This window comes from Carcharhinus amblyrhynchos, chromosome 26 (assembly GCF_965287045.1).
Source record: "Carcharhinus amblyrhynchos chromosome 26, sCarAmb.v2.hapA, whole genome shotgun sequence".
Taxonomy (NCBI): Eukaryota; Metazoa; Chordata; class Chondrichthyes; order Carcharhiniformes; family Carcharhinidae; genus Carcharhinus; species Carcharhinus amblyrhynchos.
This window is the reverse complement of record NC_137349.1, coordinates 13,902,380-13,924,387: the sequence shown is the minus strand read 5'-3', so window position 1 is coordinate 13,924,387 and position 22,008 is coordinate 13,902,380. Positions and strand designations below refer to the sequence as shown.

At 47.5% G+C, this 22,008-nt stretch overlaps 1 protein-coding gene across 1 annotated transcript; it reads left to right on the top strand.

Annotated features, from left to right (window-relative positions):
• The first annotated feature begins 16,397 nt into the window (after positions 1-16,397).
• LOC145358705 (uncharacterized) lies at positions 16,398-20,603 on the top strand. Its single transcript, XM_080212935.1, has 2 exons — positions 16,398-16,496; positions 18,024-20,603. The coding sequence occupies exon 2, from the start codon at positions 18,064-18,066 to the stop codon at positions 20,515-20,517; it is 2,454 nt and encodes an 817-aa protein (XP_080069061.1). The 5' UTR covers positions 16,398-16,496; positions 18,024-18,063; the 3' UTR covers positions 20,518-20,603.
• Positions 20,604-22,008: the final 1,405 nt, after the last annotated feature.

Below are 22,008 nucleotides of genomic sequence, written 5' to 3'. Positions count from 1 at the left end.
GACAAAGAGAGACAGGGTTCGTGGTGGTGCCTCTTAACTCGGCAGACATCCGACAACTTAGGAAGGAGTTGCCCCCTCTCCTAGAGGACCCTGTCGCGGTAGCGACACAACTTGACCAATTCCTGGGTCCAAGCATGTATACTTGGGGGGAACTCCGGGCCATAATGAGCATATTATTCAACTACGATGAAGGAGTTATGATCCGAAATAGGGCCATGGAAATTTGGGATAGGGATCACCAACAGCAAGAACAACTCAGGGGAGATCAAAAATACCCTCTTGAGGATCCAAATTGGAATCATAATACCCAGGAAGGGCGGACAAACATGTCGGATCTCCGGAATCTTATAATTCGGGGGATCCAGACATGTGTCCCCAAGCAGCAGAATGTGGCAAAAGCATTTGATATTAGGCAAGGAAAAGATGAATCACCCAGCACGTTCTTAGACAGACTGAGGGAGTCTGTCCGCAAATATTCAGGAATCGATCCTGATGATGAAATTGGAAAGGGAATGCTAAAAATTAATTTTGTAACGAAATCCTGGCCAGATATCCAGAGAAAACTACAAAAGATTGAGGATTGGAGTGGGAAGGACATGGCGGAATTATTGCGGGAAGCGCAGAAGGTCTTTGTTCAGAGAGAGGTTGTAAAGGAAAAGCAGAAGGCAAAGATGATGGTGGCAGCTGTTAGGGAAGTATGTAAGTCCACCGGGATAACGGATGAAGGATATACAGTAGGTAGAGGAAGGTCAAGGGGAGGTTGGAAGGAAAGGGGGGCCAGGAGGGGCCGAGGTAGAGGACGAGGAGAATTTTACGGTGGTGACCGGCCCCGGGTGGCCGGGTGTTACCACTGTGGGAAACCGGGACACTTCAAAAGAGAGTGTCCTGAATTTAAGAAGGAACGAGAAGGGATTTATGAAATGGAATGTGAGGTTGATTAGAGGGGTCAGGGGAGAATCGGAAAAAGGACCTACCAAGAACCCCTGGTAAATTTAAAGGTGGGTCCACAAAAGGAGGATGTTACATTTTTAGTCGACACAGGGGCAGGCAGATCCTCAATCCCAATCTATCCTACAGGAGCCAATTACCAAACTAAAATGTTGAACATATCAGGAGTAAAGGGAGGGGTATTTAGGGCGAAACTATTTGAACCACAGGTACTACAATGGGAGGAAGAGGAGCTTTTAGCAGAGCTCCTCCACCTCCCTCATCTCCCCTATGGTCTGTTGGGGCGGGACCTGATAATCCGCTTCGGGCTCCGAATAAATGTAGGGGACGACGAAGACCTGGTGGTAACTATGTCATACCTTAGCGAGGACCGACTCACGGGTATAGACTCTAGAGTATGGACGGCCAAGGGAAACAGAGGGCGACTCTCGATTCAGCCTGTAAAAATTGATCTTAAGCCCCAGAGCCCCTCTGTCAAGATACGTCAGTATCCTATCTCCCGGGAAGGGAGACAGGGCCTGAAAGAAGTGATGAAAGACCTGATAAGTGATGGGCTGGTGGAACCATGTATGTCGAGATATAACTCTCCCATTTTGCCAGTCCGAAAGTCTGACGGCAGTTACAGAATGGTCCAAGACTTGAGGGAAATCAATAAGATTGTACAGGTACGACACCCGGTGGTGCCGAACCCATACACTATACTGGGGCGGATACTCCCAGAACATGAATGGTTCAGTGTAGTGGATTTAAAGGACGCCTTCTGGGCCTGCCCGTTGGACGAGGCCAGTAGAGACTTATTCGCCTTCGAGTGGGAGGACCCTGACACGGGCAGGAAGCAGCAATACTGCTGGACAGTGCTTCCCCAGGGGTTCACTGAATCGCCAAATTTGTTTGGTCAGATTTTAGAGCAGGTATTAGAGGGACTGATCCTTTCCCCAGCCCTAAAACTCATACAGTATGTGGATGACCTCCTGTTGTCCGGACACACAGAAGTGGAGGTCGTAGCGGGAACAAATACCCTTCTGAATTATTTGGCAGGACAGGGACTAAGGGTGAGCCAGAAGAAGCTCCAATATGCAGAAAGAGAGGTTAAGTATCTGGGACACTTGATAAGCCAGGGACAGAAGAGAATAAGTCCGGAAAGGGTGAGGGGAATAGTTGAACTGGGACTCCCGGGAACTAAGAGAGAGCTACGAATGTTTTTGGGACTCTTAGGTTATTGCCGATTATGGATAGACGACTATGCCCCCCTAACCAAGGGTCTGTACCTAAAACTTGTAGAGGGGGCTCCTAACAAAATCCAGTGGGACGAGAAAGAGGAGGAACTAATTGAGACCCTGAAACAGAAATTGATGACCGCGCCAGTCTTGAGCTTGCCAGATTTCAGTAAGGCATTCAGACTCTTTGTAAATGCCAAACAGGGAACCGCCCTCGGAGTTTTAACCCAAGATTGGGGGGGAAAAAGGAAGCCAGTGGCATTCTTATCAAAGATACTGGACCCAGTTTCCCGAGGCTGGCCAGAATGTGTCCAGGCGGTGGCTGCCACGGCCAAATTGGTGGAAGAAAGTAGGAAGCTGACATTTGGGGCACCCTTGACGGTCATTACCCCCCACCAGGTTAGGACTATTTTAAATCAGAGGGCTGGTAGATGGCTGACGGACTCAAGAATCTTGAAGTATGAGGCCATTTTGCTAGATCGGGACGATCTTAAGATAGAGGTCAATTCCTGTCAGAACCCAGCTGAATTCCTCTGGAAGGGGGAAGAAGGCGAGGGACTCGAACATTGCTGTTCGGACATAATAGATCTCCAGAGTAAGGTAAGGGAGGATCTAAGGGACTCCCCTCTTCACACTGGAAAGCGATGGTATATAGATGGATCCTCCCGGGTGGTAAACGGAAAAAGGCATAATGGATACGCGATCATTAGTGAAGCTGGCTGGAATTTGGTAGAAAGGGGGCGACTGCCTAATGCCTGGTCTGCCCAGACATGTGAATTATATGCTCTACACCGGGCTCTCAAGGGCTTAGCGGGATCGATAGGGACCATCTACACCGACTCCAAGTATGCGTTCGGGGTGGTACACACTTTTGGAAAAATTTGGAAGGAAAGGGGAATGATAAATAGTAGGGGAAAAGAATTGATACATGAGGAATTGGTTACTAAAATATTAAAAGACCTGCTGGGGCCACGGGAAATTGCTGTGGTCCATGTAAAAGGACACCAGAGAGACAATGGGATAGAGACAAAGGGGAACCAGTTGGCGGACGGACAAGCAAAATTGGCAGGGACGGAGGAGGAGATAGTGGACTGCTTGGTCTGGGTGCCCCAAGTGTCTGAAGTAATAGAAACACCAGCATTTAGCGAAAAGGAAGAAGCCGAGCTAAAATCACTTGGGGGTCAGAAAGATGAAAGAGGGAAATGGACATTACCCGATGGTCGACAACTATTAAACCAACCGATGACCAGAGACATAATTAGTCATCTCCATCGGGGAGGACACTGGGGGACACAGGCGATGTGCGATGCATTTCTGCGTCAGTACGTACATCCCGGTTTATACACTGTGGCTAAGCAAGTCACGAAAGATTGTGTAATTTGTCGGAAGATAAATAAAAAAGGACTGAGACAGAATACGAAGCAAGGAGGGAGAAGCCCAGCCTATAGGCCCTTCGAGTATATCCAAGTGGATTATACCGAACTCCCCCCCATAGGGCGCCTGAAATATCTTTTGGTAATAGTGGACCACTTGACAGGGTGGGTTGAGGCGTACCCAACCGCCATAGCCTCGGCGACACAGGTTAGCAAGGTCCTTCTCGAACAAATTATCCCACGATACGGACTCCCCCGGGCCATCGATTCAGACCAGGGGAGCCAGTTTACGTCCACTGTCCTACAGAACATAGTGCGGGCAGTGGGGGTAAGCTGGGATTTCCACACCCCTTGGCATCCCCCGTCCTCGGGCAAGGTGTGTGTACCCACGGGACGGCACCCTTTCTTGCAAGATCGAATAAACCGACAGTTAGCTGAACTCATCCGTGTATTTGATTCAAGGGGGGGAATCATAAAGTGAGTATCTGACCGTTTCTCACAGTACTGATCCCACACACACTGACTCTCACTGGGGTACGAGTTCCACACACACTGACTCTCACTGGGGTACGAGTTCCACAACCACTGACTCTCACTGGGGTACGGGTTCCACACACACTGACTCTCACTGGGGTACGGGTTCCACACACACACTGGCTCTCACTGGGGTACGGGTTCCACACACACACTGACTCTCACTTGGGTACGGGTCCCACACATACTGACTCTCACTGCAGTACGGGTTCCACACACTTTGACTCTCACTGGGGTACAGGTCCCACACACACTGACTCTCACTGCGGTACGGGTTCCACACACTCTGACTCTCACTGGGGTACGGGTCCCACACACACTGACTCTCACTGGGGTACAGGTTCCACACACACTGACTCTCACTGGCGAACGGGTCCCACACACACTGATTCTCACTGGGGTACTGATCCCACACACACTGACTCTCACTGGCGAACGGGTTCCACACACACTGACTCCCACTGGGATATTCTCCTCCTGTTGCTGGCCTTATGCGTTACTGGATAGAAGGCTGTGACTAGCGGTGTTCCATAGGGATCAGTTCTGGGACCTTTGTGGTTCGTAGTATGTATAAATGATCTGGAGGAAAATGTAGCTGGTCTGATTAGTAAGTTCACAGATGACACAATAACTGGTGGAGTTGCAGATTGTGAAGAGGATTGTCAGAGGATACAACAAGATGAAGACTGGTTGGAGACTTGGGTGGAGAAATGGCAGATGGAGTTTAACCTGGACAAATGTGAGGAAATGCATTTTGGAAGGCTCAATGCATGTGGGAGTTACACAGTAAATGGTAGAATCCTTAAGAATATTGATAGGCAGAGCGATCTGGGCGTACATGTCCACCAATCACTGAAAGTGGCAGTGCAGTTGGATAAGGTAAGTCAAGGAGGCATACGGCATGCTTGCCTTCATCGGCTGGGGCATTGAGTATAAAAATTAGCAGGTCATGCTGCAGCTTAGTTAGGCCTCATTTGGAATATAGTGTTCAATTCTGGTCGCCATGCTCCCAGAAGGACATGGAGGCTTTGGAAAGGATACAAAAGAGGTTTACCAGGATGTTGCCTGGTATGGAGGGCGTTAGCTATGAGGAAAGATTGGAGAAACTTGGTTTGTTCTCACAGAGGTTGAGGGGCGACCTGACAGAGGTCTACAAGATTATGAGAGGCATGGACAGAGTGGATAGTCAGAAGCTTTTACCCAGGTGGAACAGTCAATTACTCGGGGACATAAGTTTAAGATGCGAGGGGAAATGCTTAGAGGAAATGTGCAAGGCATTTCTTTTACACAGAGGGTGGTGAATGTCTGGAACACGCTGCCCAGGGAGGTGGCAGGAACAGATGCGATAGCAGCACGTAAAGGCAGCTAGACATGGATAGGATGGGAATGGAAGGATATGGACACCGTAAGTGCATACAGTTTTAGTTTAGGCAGGCATTGTGATCGGGGCAGGTTTGATGGGCCGAAGGGTCTGTTCCTGTGCTGTACTGTTCTTTATTCAGCTTTCTTGGCTCCTCCTTTGCGGAATTCTACTCTGTCCTAAATCTTGACACATTTTCTCAGTTTATTTCTCCTCCATTCAATCCCTTCCTCCTTTTATTGCTTTTTCTGTCCATCATGTAAAGTCTTGTGTACATGGCTGTGCTGATTGCTGGCTCACACTGCCTCCCAGTGGCCAATGTTATCTTTGCTGATTGTTCACCTTTCTGGATTATTTGTTTGTTGTTTTCTTTCTCTCCTCTTTCCTTCTTCTGTTCCTACCTATCGATCTCTTCCTCTCTTTCTTCTCCTCATCCCTCCTCTCTCTCCACATCCTCTTCATGGGTTTACTCTTTTCTTTCCTGCTTTCTTGGGACAGGAAACTGCAACTGAAGGAAATATCCGCGTTCCATGCCTCACGTTCTCCAGACATGTGCAGCAGTGTCCCAGCTGCTGTTTCCTCCGGAGCTTGTCACGTTGATGGCTGGTTCGAATTCCTGTTCAGTTCTCAGGTTCAGACGTTTCCTTTGAATCTCTGCCCCTCCAGAGTGGGAACATTCCCTTTGCATTTTACCCTTGTCTTCCAGAAGCTTTTGATGGACTCCCCTACGAAGGGGCTGGATAAATATCCCGGTCGGAATGGCAGGGGAAAGTTGGCGCTTGATGAGGTCATTGACTCCCTCTGACATCACTAAGGATTGACGACATCATCTGAGCTCTTTATGATGTCAGCACAATTTGCAATCCAAGCAGCCAATCAGGACAGCAGCTGACTGGGAGTGTAGAATGGCCTTCAGTTGCTTTTGAAATTAGTGACAGACTGGCCTTTGACAGGAGCCCGTGGGTGAGTGACTCTTCACACCTCACACCAGGGGTGGGGGCAGAGGGGAAGGCAGGCCAGAATTCACAAAGACCAACTCGAGACAGAATTAATCAACCTACTCCAGACGCCACACTTCTGAGAGGATGGCGAGGCCTTGGAGAGGGTGCAGAGAAGATTTATTGGAATGGAACCGGGGGCGGGGGCAAGAGGCTCCACGACATGAAGAGAGTGGAGAAGCTGAGGTTGTTCTCCTTAGCAAGAAGTCCCACAACACCAGGTTACAGTTGTTCCCCTTGGGGCAGAGAATGTTAAAGGGCAGTTTCAATAGAAGTGGTCAAATTCATGAGGGATTCTGAGAGAGTAAGTGAAGGGAAGTTGTTTGCTATGGAGCGAGTTTGTCGGTAAGCAGAGGGACGCAGATTGAAAGCTGTTGACAAAAGGGAGGGAGATGGTAATTTTTTTTAACACTGTGAGTTGCTGTGATCTGGAAGGCGCTGCCTCAAAGGGCAGTGGAAGCAGGCTCAATAGAAACTTTCGAAAGGGAATTGGATAAATACTTGAAAAGGAGTAATTTGCAGGAGTATGTGGGAAAGAGCTGGGGGAATGGGAATAATTGGACAGATCTTTCAAAGAACTGGCACAGGTACAATGGCCTGAATGGCCTGAATGGCCTCCTTCTCTCCCACATCATACTGTGGTTTTATAATCTGACAGTGAGGGAACATTCTTCTAAAAATAACCATCATATTGATCAGGCTTGACATCAAGTTCAACAAGGAAAAGAATCCTACAAAATATTTAAATAAATTATGAATTAAATAAATATTTAATATTTAAATATTGTAACTCAGTGATATGCTGAATATTTATCTGCTTTCAATATTTAAATATTATAATGAGGCGATATAAGACTATTAGACTTAGAAGTAATAGGCTATTCAGCCCATTGAATCTGCTCAGCCATTCAATGAGATCGTGACTGATCTGATGTGCTAATCCTCAACTCCATTTTTCTGCCTTATCCCTATAATCTGCAATTCCCTTACTGATTAAAAATCTGTTTTTTTCAGCCTTGAACATACTTCACTACCCAGCCTCTACAGCCCTCTGCAGGAAAGAATTCCACAGGTTCACTCCCCTTTGAGAGAAGAAATTCCTCCTCATCTCTGTTTTAAATGGACCATGTCTTATTCTGAGGTGATGCCCTCTGGTCCCAGACTCTCCCATAAGGGGAAACAATCTCTCAGCATCGACCCTGTTAATCCCCCTGAGAATCTGATATGTCTCAATAAGGTCACCTCTCATTCTGCTAAACTCCAATGAGTACAGGCCCAATCTACTCAACCTCTCCAAATAAGAAAATCCTACATACCCGGGATCAACCCAGTCTGTGGGCTGCCTCCAATGCCAGTACACCTTTCCTTAGATAAGGAAACCAAAACTACTCACAGTATTCCAGGTGTGATCTAACTGGCCTTGTATAGTTTTAGCAAGACTTCGCTATTTTTTACACTCCATTCCCTTTGAAATAAAAGCCAACATTCCATTTGCCTCCCAATTATCTGATGAACTTCCATGCTGGCTTTTTGTGACTCGTGCACAAAGACCCAACTCCCTGTGTGATGCAGCTTTCTGCAGTCTTTCCCCATTTAAATAACATTCAGCTCCTTTATTCTTCCTACCAGACTGCTTACCTTCACATTTTCCTACATTATACTCCATCTGCCAAGTTTTTGCCCACTCATTTAACCTGTCTATTATCCTCTGTAAACTCTTTGGGTAAAATTTGCCCGTCCTGCCCATTATGGGAATCGTAATGGGCAGGACACCTACCAGGAAAAGGTTGACTTTGGGTAGAATTTTCCAGTCTTGGGATGAGCAAGGCCAGTAAATCCTACCCCTTGTGTCATCCTCACTTTCCCACCTATTTCTGTGTCCTCCACAAACTTGGCAACAATATATTCACTTCTCTCGTCTAGGTTGTTAATGTATATTGTAGATAATTGTGGCCCCAGCAATGATCATAGAATCATAGAATCCCTACAGTCCCATTTGGCCCATCAAGCCTGCACTGACAACAATCCTACCCAGGCCCTATCTCTGTAACCCCACATATTTACCCTGATGGTCCCCCTAACACTAAGGGGCAATTTAGCATGACCAATCAACATAACCCAAACATCTTTGGACTGTAAGAGGACCTGGAGGAAACCCATGCAGACCCGGGAAGAACGTACAAACTCCACAGACAGTGACTTAAAGCTGGAATTGAACCTGGGTCCCTGGCATTGTGAGGCAGCAGTGTTAACCACTGTGCCACTCTGGTCCCTAAAACTCCTTTAGTTACAGGTTACAAACCTGAAAATGCCCCTCGTATCCCATCTCTGTCTTCTATGAGTTAGCCAATCCTCTATCCATGCTATTCCACTACTCCCAGCACCATAGGTTCATATCTTATTAAGTAGCCTTTTATACGCTAACTTATTGAATGGCTTTTGGAAATCCAATATATTACATCTACTGCTTCCCCTTTATCAATCCTGCTCATTACCAACTCAAAGAATTCCAATGAATTTGTCAGGAGTGATTTTCCTTTCACAAAGCCGCGGTGACTCTGTTTGATTATAATAGGTATTTCTAAATGCTCTTTGTCTAATGGACTTCCCAATGACAAATATTAAGCTAACTGGCCTGTAGTTACCTATTTTATCTCCCTCCCTTTTTGAATAAGAGTGCTACATTGGCAGTTTTCCAATATGCCAAATATTTACTTTTTAAAATTTAGATATTTTAATGAGGCTGTATGTTGAATAATTACCCACTATTTAATATTTAAATATTATATAAAGCACATGCTAAATCTTTAGCCACTTCTTAAAATTTAAATATTATAATGAGTCAATATGCTGAATAAGCCTCCAACACCTCAACCCCACCTGCTGGTCTCCAATCACTCAAGCCTCCATTTCTCCTCCCCTCACCCCATCCCCCCCCTTTGATCCCTCATTCTTCCAATCTCTAACCACTCAAATCAGACCCTCCTTTCCAGAGTTAGAAATTGGAATCCTTCCTCTGATTTGGACACTTGCCTTCCACTTACTCCCACCCTCTCTCCCAGCATCAAAATTGGCCCTACTTGGTCTTGTGGCTTCCTCTCCAGCATCAGCCTTTGCCCGTCACCTGGGATGCCTTGAGGAAGTAGGATCTGTCAGTATCGCCACACTCACACTCGCATGAAACTCACTCTTTCCACAAGTCGTCAGGCCCCCTCACCCCGCTCCCAGCAAGTTAAAAATGTAAATTCTCCCCATGAACCAAGTCTCTCTTTCTCCATAGATGTTGCTGTCCTATTAAATATTTCTAGCATCTCCTGTATCCACCATAAGATTCCCTCACCCGTTTCAGTTTAATCACAATGTGTCTCATCATGCAGGGAAGTCTAGCTTTGGAAGCTATTTGTACGAATATGTCTGACCTGTACCAAAAACCATCTCCTCTTTGCTTTCTGTAAAGTTAAACCTGCCAACTTCTGATTGCAATCCACCTGGGCCAGATCTCTTTCTTACACACGAAACCATTAATAATTTTACACTTGATTGTACCCTTGTCCTTTTCCATAACCATTCTGAACGTGATGAAATTGTGATCACTGTTCACCAAATCCTCTCCCCACTGAAACCTGATCCACTTCATTCCCCAGAACGAGATCCTGCACTGCTTCATTCTCCAGTGGGCTGGAAACACACTGTTCAGGGAAGTTTGCCCTGCAATGCCATGAATGTGTGTTGCAATCCCTCCCCCACAGTGTCATCATCCTTGCTGGTATTCTGCTCTGAAAGCTGGGCTGAGGTGTGTCCCCAGTGCAGGAAGCTTCCAGCGCTGTGTGCCTTTTCGTACCTTGTTGGATGGCCACCCACTAACTATTCTCCTGAAGTTTCTGTAGCTGTGGGATGAGCATCTCCTAAAAAAGGCACTCTGCAAATTCTCAGCCTTCAGTAAAGTGCCGGCACTCCAGCTGCTCCTCAAGATTCGAATCACTGATTGTGAGATTGAGCGACTAGAGCCATTTCCAGCACGTGGCTATTCAGGTCCATTGACTTCCCCAATGGCACCAGAATTGCAGCTAACAGCTTTCATTACGCTGCTTAAAACTACAATTATTTACTGAAACTTGGTAGTTTTGTCCTTTCCTGCAATGAACAAAGAAAATTACAGCACAGGAACAGGCCCTTTGGACCTGCAAGCCTGCACCAACCATGCTGCCCATATGAACTAAAACATCCTACCCTTCCAGGGACCATATCCCTCTATTCCCATCCTATTTATGTATTTGTCCAGATGCCCCTTAAAAGTCACTATCGCATTTGTCAAAGCTAGGAGGCTGGGAACACATGAAGCAAGTGTGGAAATCAAGGAAAGTAGAGAGAAACTTAAGCAAGGAGTAAGAAGGGCTAAAAGGAGTCATGAAACAGCATTGGCCAGCAGGGTTAAGGAAAATCCCAAGGCTTTTTATACATATATAAAGAGCAAGAGAGTAGCCAGGGAGAGGATTGGCCCATTCAAGGACAAGGGACGGAATCTATATGTGGAGCCAGAGGAAATGGGCGAAGTATTAAATGAGTACTTCACATCACTATTCACTAAAAAGGAGTTGGTGGGTGATGAGTCTGGAAAAGGACATGTAGATAGTTTGAGTCATGTTGAGATCAAAAAGGAGGTATTGGTGTTCTTGAGAAACATTAAGGTAGACAAGTCTCCAGGGCCTAATGGGATATACCCCAGAATACTGAGAAAGGCAAGGGAGGAAATTGCTGGGGCCTTGAGAGAAATCTTTGTATCCTCACTGGCTACAGAGGAGGTCCCAGAAACAGTGTCCCTTCATCAGGCGTGTGGAAGGTTCTGATCAGAGAAAGGCATTAAAGACACACACAGTTTACAGAATACTGATTAGGATGCAAGACTTTACAGCTAACCTGCTATTCAAGTCTTAAAGGTGCAGATAATGTGAGTGGAGATAGCATTAGCATAGGTTAAAGAGATGTGTATTGTCTCCAGACAGGACAGTAAGTGAGATGTTGCAAGCCCAGGCAAGTTCATGGGGGTTACAGATAGTGCAACATGAACCCCAGATCCCAGTTGAGGCCGTCCTCATGTTCCACACACAGCAGGTTAGCAGGTTAGCTGTAAAGACTTGCATTCCAATCGGTATTCTGCAAACTGTGTGTCTTTATATGCTTTTCTCTGATCAGAACCTTCCAGTAAAAAGTCTGACAATACCAGGTTTAAGTCCAACCGATTTATTTGATAGTAAACTCACAAGCTTTCGGGTTTGTCCCTTCGTCAGATGAATGGAGAGTTCTGGCCTCAGACAGAGCATATAAAGCACAGACAGTTTACAGATTACCGATTAGAATGCGAATCTTTACACCTAACCTGCTGTTCAAGTCCTAAAGTGGCCAATAATGTGAGTGGAAAGAGCACTGATCACAGGTTAAAGAGATGTGTATTATCTCCAGACAGTACAGTAAGTGATGTTTTGCAAACCCAGGCAAGTCACGGGGGTTACAGATAGTGTGATATGAACCCAAGATCCCTGTTGAGACCGTCCTCATGTGTGCGGAACTTGGCTATCAGTCTCTGCTCAGCGATCCTGCGCTGTCGTGTGTCGTGAAGGCCGCCCTGGAGAATGCTTACCCGAAGGTCAGAGGCTGAATGCCCGTGACCACTGAAGTGTTCGCCAACAGGAAGGGAACAGTCTTGCCTGGTGATTGTCGAGCGATGTTCATTCATCCGTTGTCATAGCGTCTACATGGTCTCCCCAATGTACCATGCTTCGAGGCATCCTTTCTTGCAACGTATCAGGTAGACAATGTTGGCCGAGTTGCAAGAGTATTTACCATGTACCTGGTGGATGGTATTCTCACGTGTGATGATGTCATCCATGTCGATGATCCAGCATGTCTTGCAGAGGTTGCTGTGGCAGGGTTGTGTGGTATTGTGGTCACTGTTCTCCTGAAGGCTGGGTAGTTTGCTGCGAACACTGGTTTGTTTGAGGTTGCGTGGTTGTCATGCAGACGCTATGACAACGGATGAATGAACATCACTCGACAATCACCAGGCAAGACTGTTCCCTTCCTGTTGGCGAACACTTCAGTGGTCACGGGCATTCAGCCTCTGACCTTCGGGTAAGCATTCTCCAGGGCGGCCTTCACGACACACGACAGCGCAGGGTCGCTGAGCAGAGACTGATAGCCAAGTTCCGCACACACGAGGACGGTCTCAACAGGGATCTTGGGTTCATGTCGCACTATCTGTAACCCCCGTGACTTGCCTGGGTTTGCAAAACATCACTTACTGTACTGTCTGGAGATAATACACATCTCTTTAACCTGTGATCAGTGCTCCTTCCACTCACACTGTTGGCCACTTTAGGACTTGAACAGCAGGTTAGGTGTAAAGATTTGCATTCTAATCGGTAATCTGTAAACTGTGCTTTATATGCTCTGTCTGAGGCCAGAACTCTCCATTCACCTGACGAAGGGACAAACCTGAAAGCTAGTGAGTTTACTATCAAATAAATCGGTTGGACTTAAACCTGGTGTCGTCAGACTTTTTACTGGAAGGTTCTGATCAGAGAAAGGCGTATAAAGACACACAGTTTGCAGAATACCAATTGGAATGCAAGTCTTTACAGCTAACCTGCTAACCTGCTGTGTGTGGAACATGAGGACGGCCTCAACTGGGATCTGGGGTTCATGTTGCACTATCTGTAGCCCCCATGAACTTGCCTGGGCTTGCAACATCTCACTTACTGTCTTGTCTGGAGACAATACACATCTCTTTAACCTATGCTAATGCTATCTCCACTCACATTATCTGCACCTTTAAGACTTGAATAGCAGGTTAGATGTAGAGTCTTGAATTCTAATCAGTATTCTGTAAACTGTGTGTGTCTTTAATGCCTTTCTCTGATTAAGGGACACCGTTTCTGAAAGCTTGTGAGTTTACTATCAAATAAATCGGTTGGACTTAAACCTGGTGTTGTCAGACTTTTTACTGTGTTTACCCCAGTCCAACGCCGGCACATCCACATCATACAGGGGAGGTCCCAGAGGATTGGAGAATAGCCAATGTTGTCCTTTTGGTTAAGAAGGGTAGCAAGAATAATCCAAGTAATAACAGGCCCATGAGCCTTACATCAATGGTAGGGAAATTATTGGAGAGGTTTCTTCAATACAGGATTTATTCCCACTTGGAAATGAGTGGACGTATTAGTGAGAGGCAACATGGTTTTGTGAAGGGGAGGTCGTGTCTCACGAACTTGATCAAGTTTTTTGAGGAAGTGACGAAAATGATTGATGAGGGTAGGGCAGTGGGTGTTGTCTACATGGACTTCAGAAAGGCCTTTGACAAGGTCCCTCATGGCAGACTGGTGCAGAAGGTGAAATTGCATGGGATCAGCGGTGAGCTGGCAAGGTGGATAGAGAACTGGCTCGGTCAAAGAAGAGAGGGTAGCAGTGGAAGGGTGCATTTCTGAATGGAGGGCTGTGACAAGTGGTGTTTCTCAGGGATCAGTACTGGGATCTTTGCTGTTTGTAATATATATAAATGATTTAGAGGAAAATGTAACTGGATTGATTAGTAAATTTGCGGATGACACAAAGATTGGTGGATTTGCAGATAGCGATGAGGACCATTAGATGAAACAGCAGGATAGAGATCAGTTGGAGACGCGAGCAGAGAGATGGAGATGGAGTTTAATCCGGACAAATGTGAGGTAATGCATTTGGAAAGTCCAATAAGATAGAAAATATATATTAACTGACAGAATCCTTAAAAGTACTGATAGGCAAAGGGATCTGGGTGTACAGGTACACAGATCACTGAAAGTGGCAATGCAAGTGAAGAAGGTAGTCAAGAAAGCATATGGCATGCTTGCCTTCATCAGCCAGGGTATTGAGTTTAAAAATTGGCACATCATTTTGCAGCTTTATAGAACATTAGTGAGGCCGCACTTGGAATACAGTGTTCAATTCTGGTTGCCGCACTACCAGAAGGATGTGGAGGCTTTGGAGAGGGCACAGAAAAGATTTATCCAGGATGTTGCCTGGTATGGAGAGCATTAGCTATGAGAAGAGATTGGAGGAACTTGGTTTGTTCTTACTGGAGTGACAGAGGTTGGGGGTGACAGAGTGGATAGTCAGAAGTCTTTTCCCAGGGTGAAAGAGTTAATTAATAGGGGGCATAGGTTTAAGGTGTGAGGAGCAAGGTTTAAAAGAGACATATGAGGCAGATTTTTACACAGAGAATGATGGGTGCCTGGAACTAGTTGCTGGGGGAGGTAGGGGAAGCGGATACGGTAGTAACTTTTAAGGGGCATCTGGACAAGTACATGAATGAGATGGGAATAGAGGGATTTGGTCCCCAGAAGGTAGGGGGTTTTAGTTCAGTCGGGCAGCATGTTTGGTGCAGGCTTGGAGGGCCGAAGGGCCTGTTCCTGTGCTGTACTTTTCTTTGTTCTTTATTCTTTGTATACGCTACCACTACCTCCCTCGGCAGCGAGTTCCTGACACCCACCACCCTCTGTGTAAAAACCTTACCTCGTACATCTCCTTTAAACCTTGCCCCTGGCACCTTAAACCTACGATCATTGAACTTATCGATTCCATGAAGCTACCTAGTCAGTCCCACTCCCTCACTCTCTCCCTGGAGCTGTGCAAGTTTATCTCACTCACATATCCATTCAACTTTCTTTTAAAATCATTCATTATCCCAGTTTCCACGATCATTGTGGACAGTGAGTTCAGGTCATTACCACTCGCTGTGTGAAAAACATATTTCCTCACACCCCCAATATCTCCTGTGTGAGAGAATGTGTGAGTGTGTGTATGAGTGTGTTGAGAGTGTGTGTGTGTGTGTGTGTGAGAGAGAGGCAGAGAGTGTGAGAAAGTGTGTTGGAGAGTGTGTGACAGAGTGTATGAGTGTGAGAATGTGTGTGTGTGTGTTAGAAAATGTGAGAGTGTGTGTGTGTGAGAGAGCGAGAATGTAGGGGGAATTTTCCCATTCTGTCCGCAGCAGGAATTGTAGTGGGTGAGGGGGCAGACCGGGTTTGGTGGGGGGGGGGGGGGGGGGGGGCGGAAACGAGAGTGTGAGTATATGAGAGTGTGAGAGGCAGTGTGTGTGTGCAACTGTGTTTGAGAGTGTTTATATGTGTGTGTGTGTGAGAGAGAGGGAGAGTTAGATTGTGAGAGTTTATGAGAGGTAGTGAGTGTGTGTATGAGAATGAAATTGTGGGCAGAATTTAACCAGCACGTCCACCCGAGGTTCGTACGATCGTGCCTGAGGCCAACAGTGAATGCCATTCTCTGAGCCTCGCCCAGCCCTGGTATCGGGGCGGGTGTGCTGGTAAAATTCCAGCCTGTGAGTGTGACAGAGGTAGTGAGTGTATGAGAAATTGTCTGAATGTATGTGAGAGTGTGTCTGAGTGTTTGTGTATGAGTGCTTGCGTGCGTGTGTGTATGTGAGAGAGGTAGTGTGGGCGACCTTACCAATAAAATTCTAAAGTTCCAAACGAACATGAAAACGGGTAAAATTTTGCGTTCTTTGGGTGACTTAAAACTCGGAAGGGGCCAATTGCAACCGAAATCACCTCCACACCGATCGCAGTTGCAGAGCGGCAGCGGACTACCCCCCCCCCAACTGTGTGTGCCAGGCTAGCAGCGCCAGGGTGCCACACTGGCACTGCCCAAGGGGCACCCCCTGCCCCAACCTCCCAGGGGGGCCTCACTGGTCTCCAACTCCACTGGCGAGGCCATCATATCTGATCACCATTGATGGGAACCATACATAGTCCTCGCTGGACAGAACCTCCCCAGTGAAACCACAGAGACAGGTGAGTCCGGATGATTCCATCCTGGGCTCACTTGTAATATTTAAATACTATTTACCATAGAATTTAAATATTACAATCAGCCTCCCTTCCTTTTCGGGTGTGAGGCTGATCATTGCCGGATATCCCGCCGGTAAGATTGTGAGAGTCGAGAAATCGGGAGCAAACTTGATTTCTTGGCTCTCTCGCAATATAACTGGCTCATCCTGCCCATCAGCCAGCAGGGCGAGAAGGTAACACTGTCCCCCAGTGAGTGTGTATGAGAGTGAGAATGCGAGAAAATGAGTGGATGAGAGTGAGCGTGTGAAAGAGTGTGTGTGTGAGTGAGTGGGTGAGAGAATGAGTGTGTGTGAGAGTGAGCGTGTGAAAGAGTGTGTTTGTGAGTGAGTGGGTGAGAGAATGAGTGTGTAAGAGAGTGTGTGTGAGAGTGAGTGTGTGTGAGTGTGTATGAGGTAATGAGTTTGAAAGAATGAGTGAGTATGTGTGTGTAAGTGTCAGAGAGTATGTGTGAGTGAGAGTGTGTAACCGTGTGAGAGACGTATCAGTGAGTGGATTGTGTGAGAGAGTGTGAGAGGTAGTGAGTTTGAGAGAATGTGAGTGAGTGTGTTAATGTGTGTGTCAAAGTGTGTGTGAGAGAAAGCATGAGTGAGTATAAGTGTGAGAGTGTGTGTGTGTAAAAGATTGAAGTTTATTTATTAGTCACAAGTAGGCTTAGATTCACACTGCAATGAAGTTACTGTGAAAATCCCCTAGTTGCCACACTCCAGTGTCTGTTCACGTACACTGAGGGTCAGTTTTATCATGGCCAATTCACCTAATCTGCACATCTTTGGACTGTGGGAGGAAACCAGAGTACTCGGAGGAAACCCACACAGACACGGGGAGAACAGACAGTGACCCAAGGCTAGAATCGAACCTGGGTCCCTGGTGCTGTGAGACAGCAGGGCTATCTACTGTGCTGCCGTGCCGCCTATAAATGCATGAGAGAGTGTGAGAGTATGTGCGTGTGTAAACTTTGTGATCTCTGGAGCTGAGGGGATTGGAATGAACAGAATCTATTCACTCAGACTCCGGCTTCTTCTGACGCTTGCTCCAGGAGTGAGGGTGGAATTAGTCTGCGAGGAGTGACATCCATTGGTGAATTGCTCACAACAGAATTTTGTGTTTTTAAATCTTATGGGCTAGCCTCCCGTGTTCTACCCTCCATTAACCTTGAAGTCATCCAAAGCTCTGGCGCCCAAATCCTATCGAGCACCGTCCTATTCTCTCATCAGCTCTGTGCTCTCTGACCCACACTGGTCTCCAGTTTGACAATCCCTTGATTATAAAATTCCCACCCAGGCTTAAACCCCATGCCACACCACCCCCCCCCCCCCACCCTCCGCTACGCTCTGTCTCTATTCTCTGTCCTCCTCCTCCCCACAGCTGTCTGAGATCTCTGAGCTCCTCCAATTCGAGTCCCTTGGAATTCCCTGATTTTCCTCCATTTCACCTCCAGCAGCCAGTCCTTCAGCTACTGAGAGCCGAAGATCTGGGACCACCCCCCCCAACCCAGCCCCCAGCCCACCCCTAACCTGCTTTAAGACATCCCTCTACAGTGACCAAGCTTCGGGTCACTTGTCCCAATACCTCCTGCTGCCAGGTGTTACATTTGTCATTTCTGTAATTCCCCTTTGGGGTTTTTTCTACTTTAAAAGTTTTATATAAAAGCAAGATGTTGTTGCTGTTGATGTTTATAAATATATATCTTTCTTTTACAGATTTTAATTTCTGTGCAGACCATCAGATCTTTTCCCATAAATGCAATCGGCAAAGCCAAGTCAGCTCCCTGTACATCTGGGTCAGAGGATGTGTGAGGATGAGGTCTCAACATTAAGCTCGAAGCAAAGTCTCTCCTCAGAATCGTCTGAGGAGTGCAGTAAGATGCAGGAGGAGATTATGGCAGAGGAGTTGCTGAAAGTTATGAACTTTGCAGCCTCAAAGATCCAGGCCTTGTGGCGAGGGTACTGCACCAGGAAACAACTCTACATAGAGCAGGGTGCAGCCATGTTGCTGCAAGCTTTCTGGAGGGGTTACCAAGTTAGGAAGCTTCTCCGACAGCCCATTAGCAGACCTCTGCAAATCCATGTCCAGGCCCCGATCTGTTGGGTGCAATTGCAGGAGCAGAAGCAGCTACCACAGGCTGGCCAGATCCACGTCCAGAGCCGACAAATACTCCAGCTTCAACCTGTACAAATCCCCATACAGAAAGGCCCCGGGTTGGTGTGCAGTCTACAGCGCAGAATCCTTGCTGCCACCATTATTCAGGCGTGCTGGAGAGGTTACCTGGTGAGGAGAGACCTGGCCATTAAAACCGGGGCTGCCATCTTCATCCAATCCTTTTTCAGGGGCTACCAAGCCCGACGCAATCTCAGTGCTAACGCCAAACCGAGCCCAGTACCTCAGGATGAGGAGGCCAAGATGGTGGCTTATAACATGTCCTTCAGTCCATGTTACTTGAAAACACAAACTCCTATTTCAGGATGCCCTCCTCAGACCTCAAGCTCCTTCCAGTCTGGTTTAGGAGCAGGGAGAGGGTCCAGGGACAGGATGGCAGAGGATGCTTCGTTCCTCTACACAGGCAACAACGACTGTATCTCAGGGGAAGGGGACACAGTGCAAAACACCAAACCCAGGCGGCTCTTGATCTGGTGCCCTGACTCTAGAGAGGAAAATTGCCCTTCAGGGACAATGTCCACCACGCGGATGGCCCGCAAGGACAATGCGTTTGTACCAGGGTATTTTATAGAAGGCGCTGGCGATACCACCTCGATGAGCAGCCAGTACAGCACCTTCCAAACATCACCCAAGTGTGTCAGCCCTGTGAAGGAAAAGGGCTTGGAGCAAGTAAATTCAGGGAGATGGGAAAAACACCAGAATGTGAAGAACAAGGATAGGGTATCCCAGCAAAACACCCTGGGCGAAACAGCAGCAAGGCCGAGATACTGTTACAAGACTCCGGAGAAGGTAGAGGAGAAAGGGGAGAGGAAGAAGTCTGACTCTCAGTTTCTGGTGAAATGCACTCCCTATTCCTCTGATAAAGTCCGGAAACTTATTCGCTTCAAAGAGGATCCGAGCTCGCATTCCTCTCTGAATAACCAACCCTTTCACCAGGCTCCTGACTCCAGGCTGGACTTTGATCTTTCTGAGCTGGAAGTGCCTAGGCGGACTCCCTCTTGTCCCTCCAAATCCTCAGGCCGGAAGACCCTCAAACAGGTGAGGGAGGAGACCGCTGCTGCTGGTACCATTCAGGCCGTTTGGAAAGGGCACTGTACCCGCAGGTTCCTCAGGCAACAAGCTGACGCAGCCACCAAAATCCAGGCCACTTACAGGAGTTACCGGACCAGGAAAGAGTTTGAAAGCGAAGGGATTTTCCCCCTGGTTTGCGCAAAGCAGAAAAGCAAGTGTCTGAGCATAGGCCGGGAGGTGACGAGTGCCAGCAGAGGCAATGGTCTCTGTGAGGCAGGACTGGAGAAACCTGGCGATGGGGCAACCCAGTTCACCATAGCTTCCACACCAGCTGAGTCTCCCTGGACGGGAACTGATTCCAGACACATCAGCAGAGAGTCAGAAACACTCGTTCAGCCTTCCCAAAGACTGCAGGCAGTCAGGAAGGTGCAGTCAGCCACCTGCTTTCTCCCTCCTGCCAGTGTCCCCAAAGCAGAGGGAACTCACAGCTCCTCACCACCTGCTGAGAATGAGAGCAGGAGATGCACACACACCCAGCACCGGCCGCAGAGAACTGTCCAAACCAGGAAGCAGCACCAGAGAAAGTTCAAGGCAGCCAGCACCATCCAGGCAGCCTGGAGAGGATACCATACCCGGTGCTGCATCAGGAAGCAGAGGGAGGCAGCGCTGAGGATCCAGGCTCAATTCCGGGGATTCCGCATCAGGAAGTTACTAAGCAGCATTGAGAGGGAGGTGGATTTGGATGACAGGAGAGACTGTGGCAGCTGTCAAACCCCTGAGACCCAGAGTGCAGATAGTCCAGACTATTTATATCTAAAGACAGGGGCTGTGAGCTGTCCCACTGCCAAGGAGTCACCAAGCAACACAGAGGCCAGAAAGCCGGGGGATTTCTGCTGCCAACACAGTCCTACCTGGAGAGCTCAGGCCAAACCAGACGGACCAGCAATTTTTGTGAAGCGTAACCCTTGCTATAACCCCCGAAAGGTTACCATACATGTGAAGGCAGCGGGTGGAGACATGAGCTGAACTCAGTACTCCTCCCCGCCACTGTACAATTGCAAAGTCAACAGTGAAAGTGTATCAACAGCCAGAGATAAAAACAGGGAGATTGGCAACTGCACCTTTAATAAAATAAAAACCTTAAAAATGCGCTGGCTCCAGCTGCAGTTTATTATTGAGAAGACTAACTGTCTAGCCACTCTGACAATTAGCCCAGTCCCTCTCCTCCCAGGTCCCCATTGGCTCCAGCCCATTGACCATTCTATCCCCAGGGTATTGTGGGTGGACTCACCCCACCCCATGTATCAGCTACAGTCACACAGAATTAAACACTATTTACTGCACATAAACATGGTTTTTATGTTCCATATGAACCTCCAACCACCCCTCATTCTCATTCTTATCAAACCTCCTTATTCCTTTCGCTATCATGTGTTATCCAGCCTCCCCTTAAATATATCTCTGCTATTCACCACAACCATTCCCTGTGGGATCAAGTCCCACGTTCTCCCCACTCCTTGTGAGAGCAAGTCCCACATTCTCTCCACTCCCTGTGGGAGCAAATCCCACTTTCTCACTACTCCTTGTAGCAGTGAGTTCCACATTCTCACCACTCCCCACAGGAGTGAGTTCCACATTCACCCCACTCCCTGTGGGAATGAATCCCGCATTCTCCCCACTCCCTGTGGGAATGAATCCCACATTCTCCCCACTCCCTGTGGGAATGAATCCCACATTCTCCCCACTCCCTGTGGGAGGGAGTTCCAAATTCCTTCCACTCTCACTGTTTCACTAATGCCCTTTAGGAGAAAGGAAACTGCCATCCATGTGAGTCCAGAGCCACAGCAATGTGGTTGACTCTGAAATGGCCTCGCAAGCCAACCGCCGCAAAGAAAACAAAAAGGAATGAAACCAGATGGACCACCCAACATCGACCCAAGGACTGGAAACAACAATGGCAAACCCAGCCCTGTCGACACTGCAAAGTCTTCCTTACTAACATCAGATTTTTAATTCCAGTTCATTAACATCGTCACTCCCTCTTTTCGCTCCCAGGCTGCCTTCTCCGCTTTCTGCAGCCAGGGAGCGATCTGACACGGGTGTGCTTTTTCAAATTTATTTCTAACTGCGCATGCGTAATTCAGAGTTCCAATCGTTCTGGCCACACTGAGGCCCCCCCCTCAACAGCGCGATTCAGACCCGCAATTTTTTTTTCAGGCTGAGTGCATTTGGGCGCGCCTGAAAACAGATTTCCAAGTCGGATCTGAATTACGCCCGGATTCAGCACTTAGAATGAAAATGGTAAAATCAGGTCCAGAGACTTTGATTAGGCTGCATATGGAATATTGTATACAATTTTAGTTGACGCACTGGAAAGGGTGCAGAAGAGATTTCCCAGGATGTTGCCTGGTTTGGAGGATATGGACAATGAAGAAAGGTTGAACAAACTTTGATTGATTTCATTGGTTGATTTCAGCGTTGGAGGATGAAGGGGGACATGATAGAGGTTTACAACAT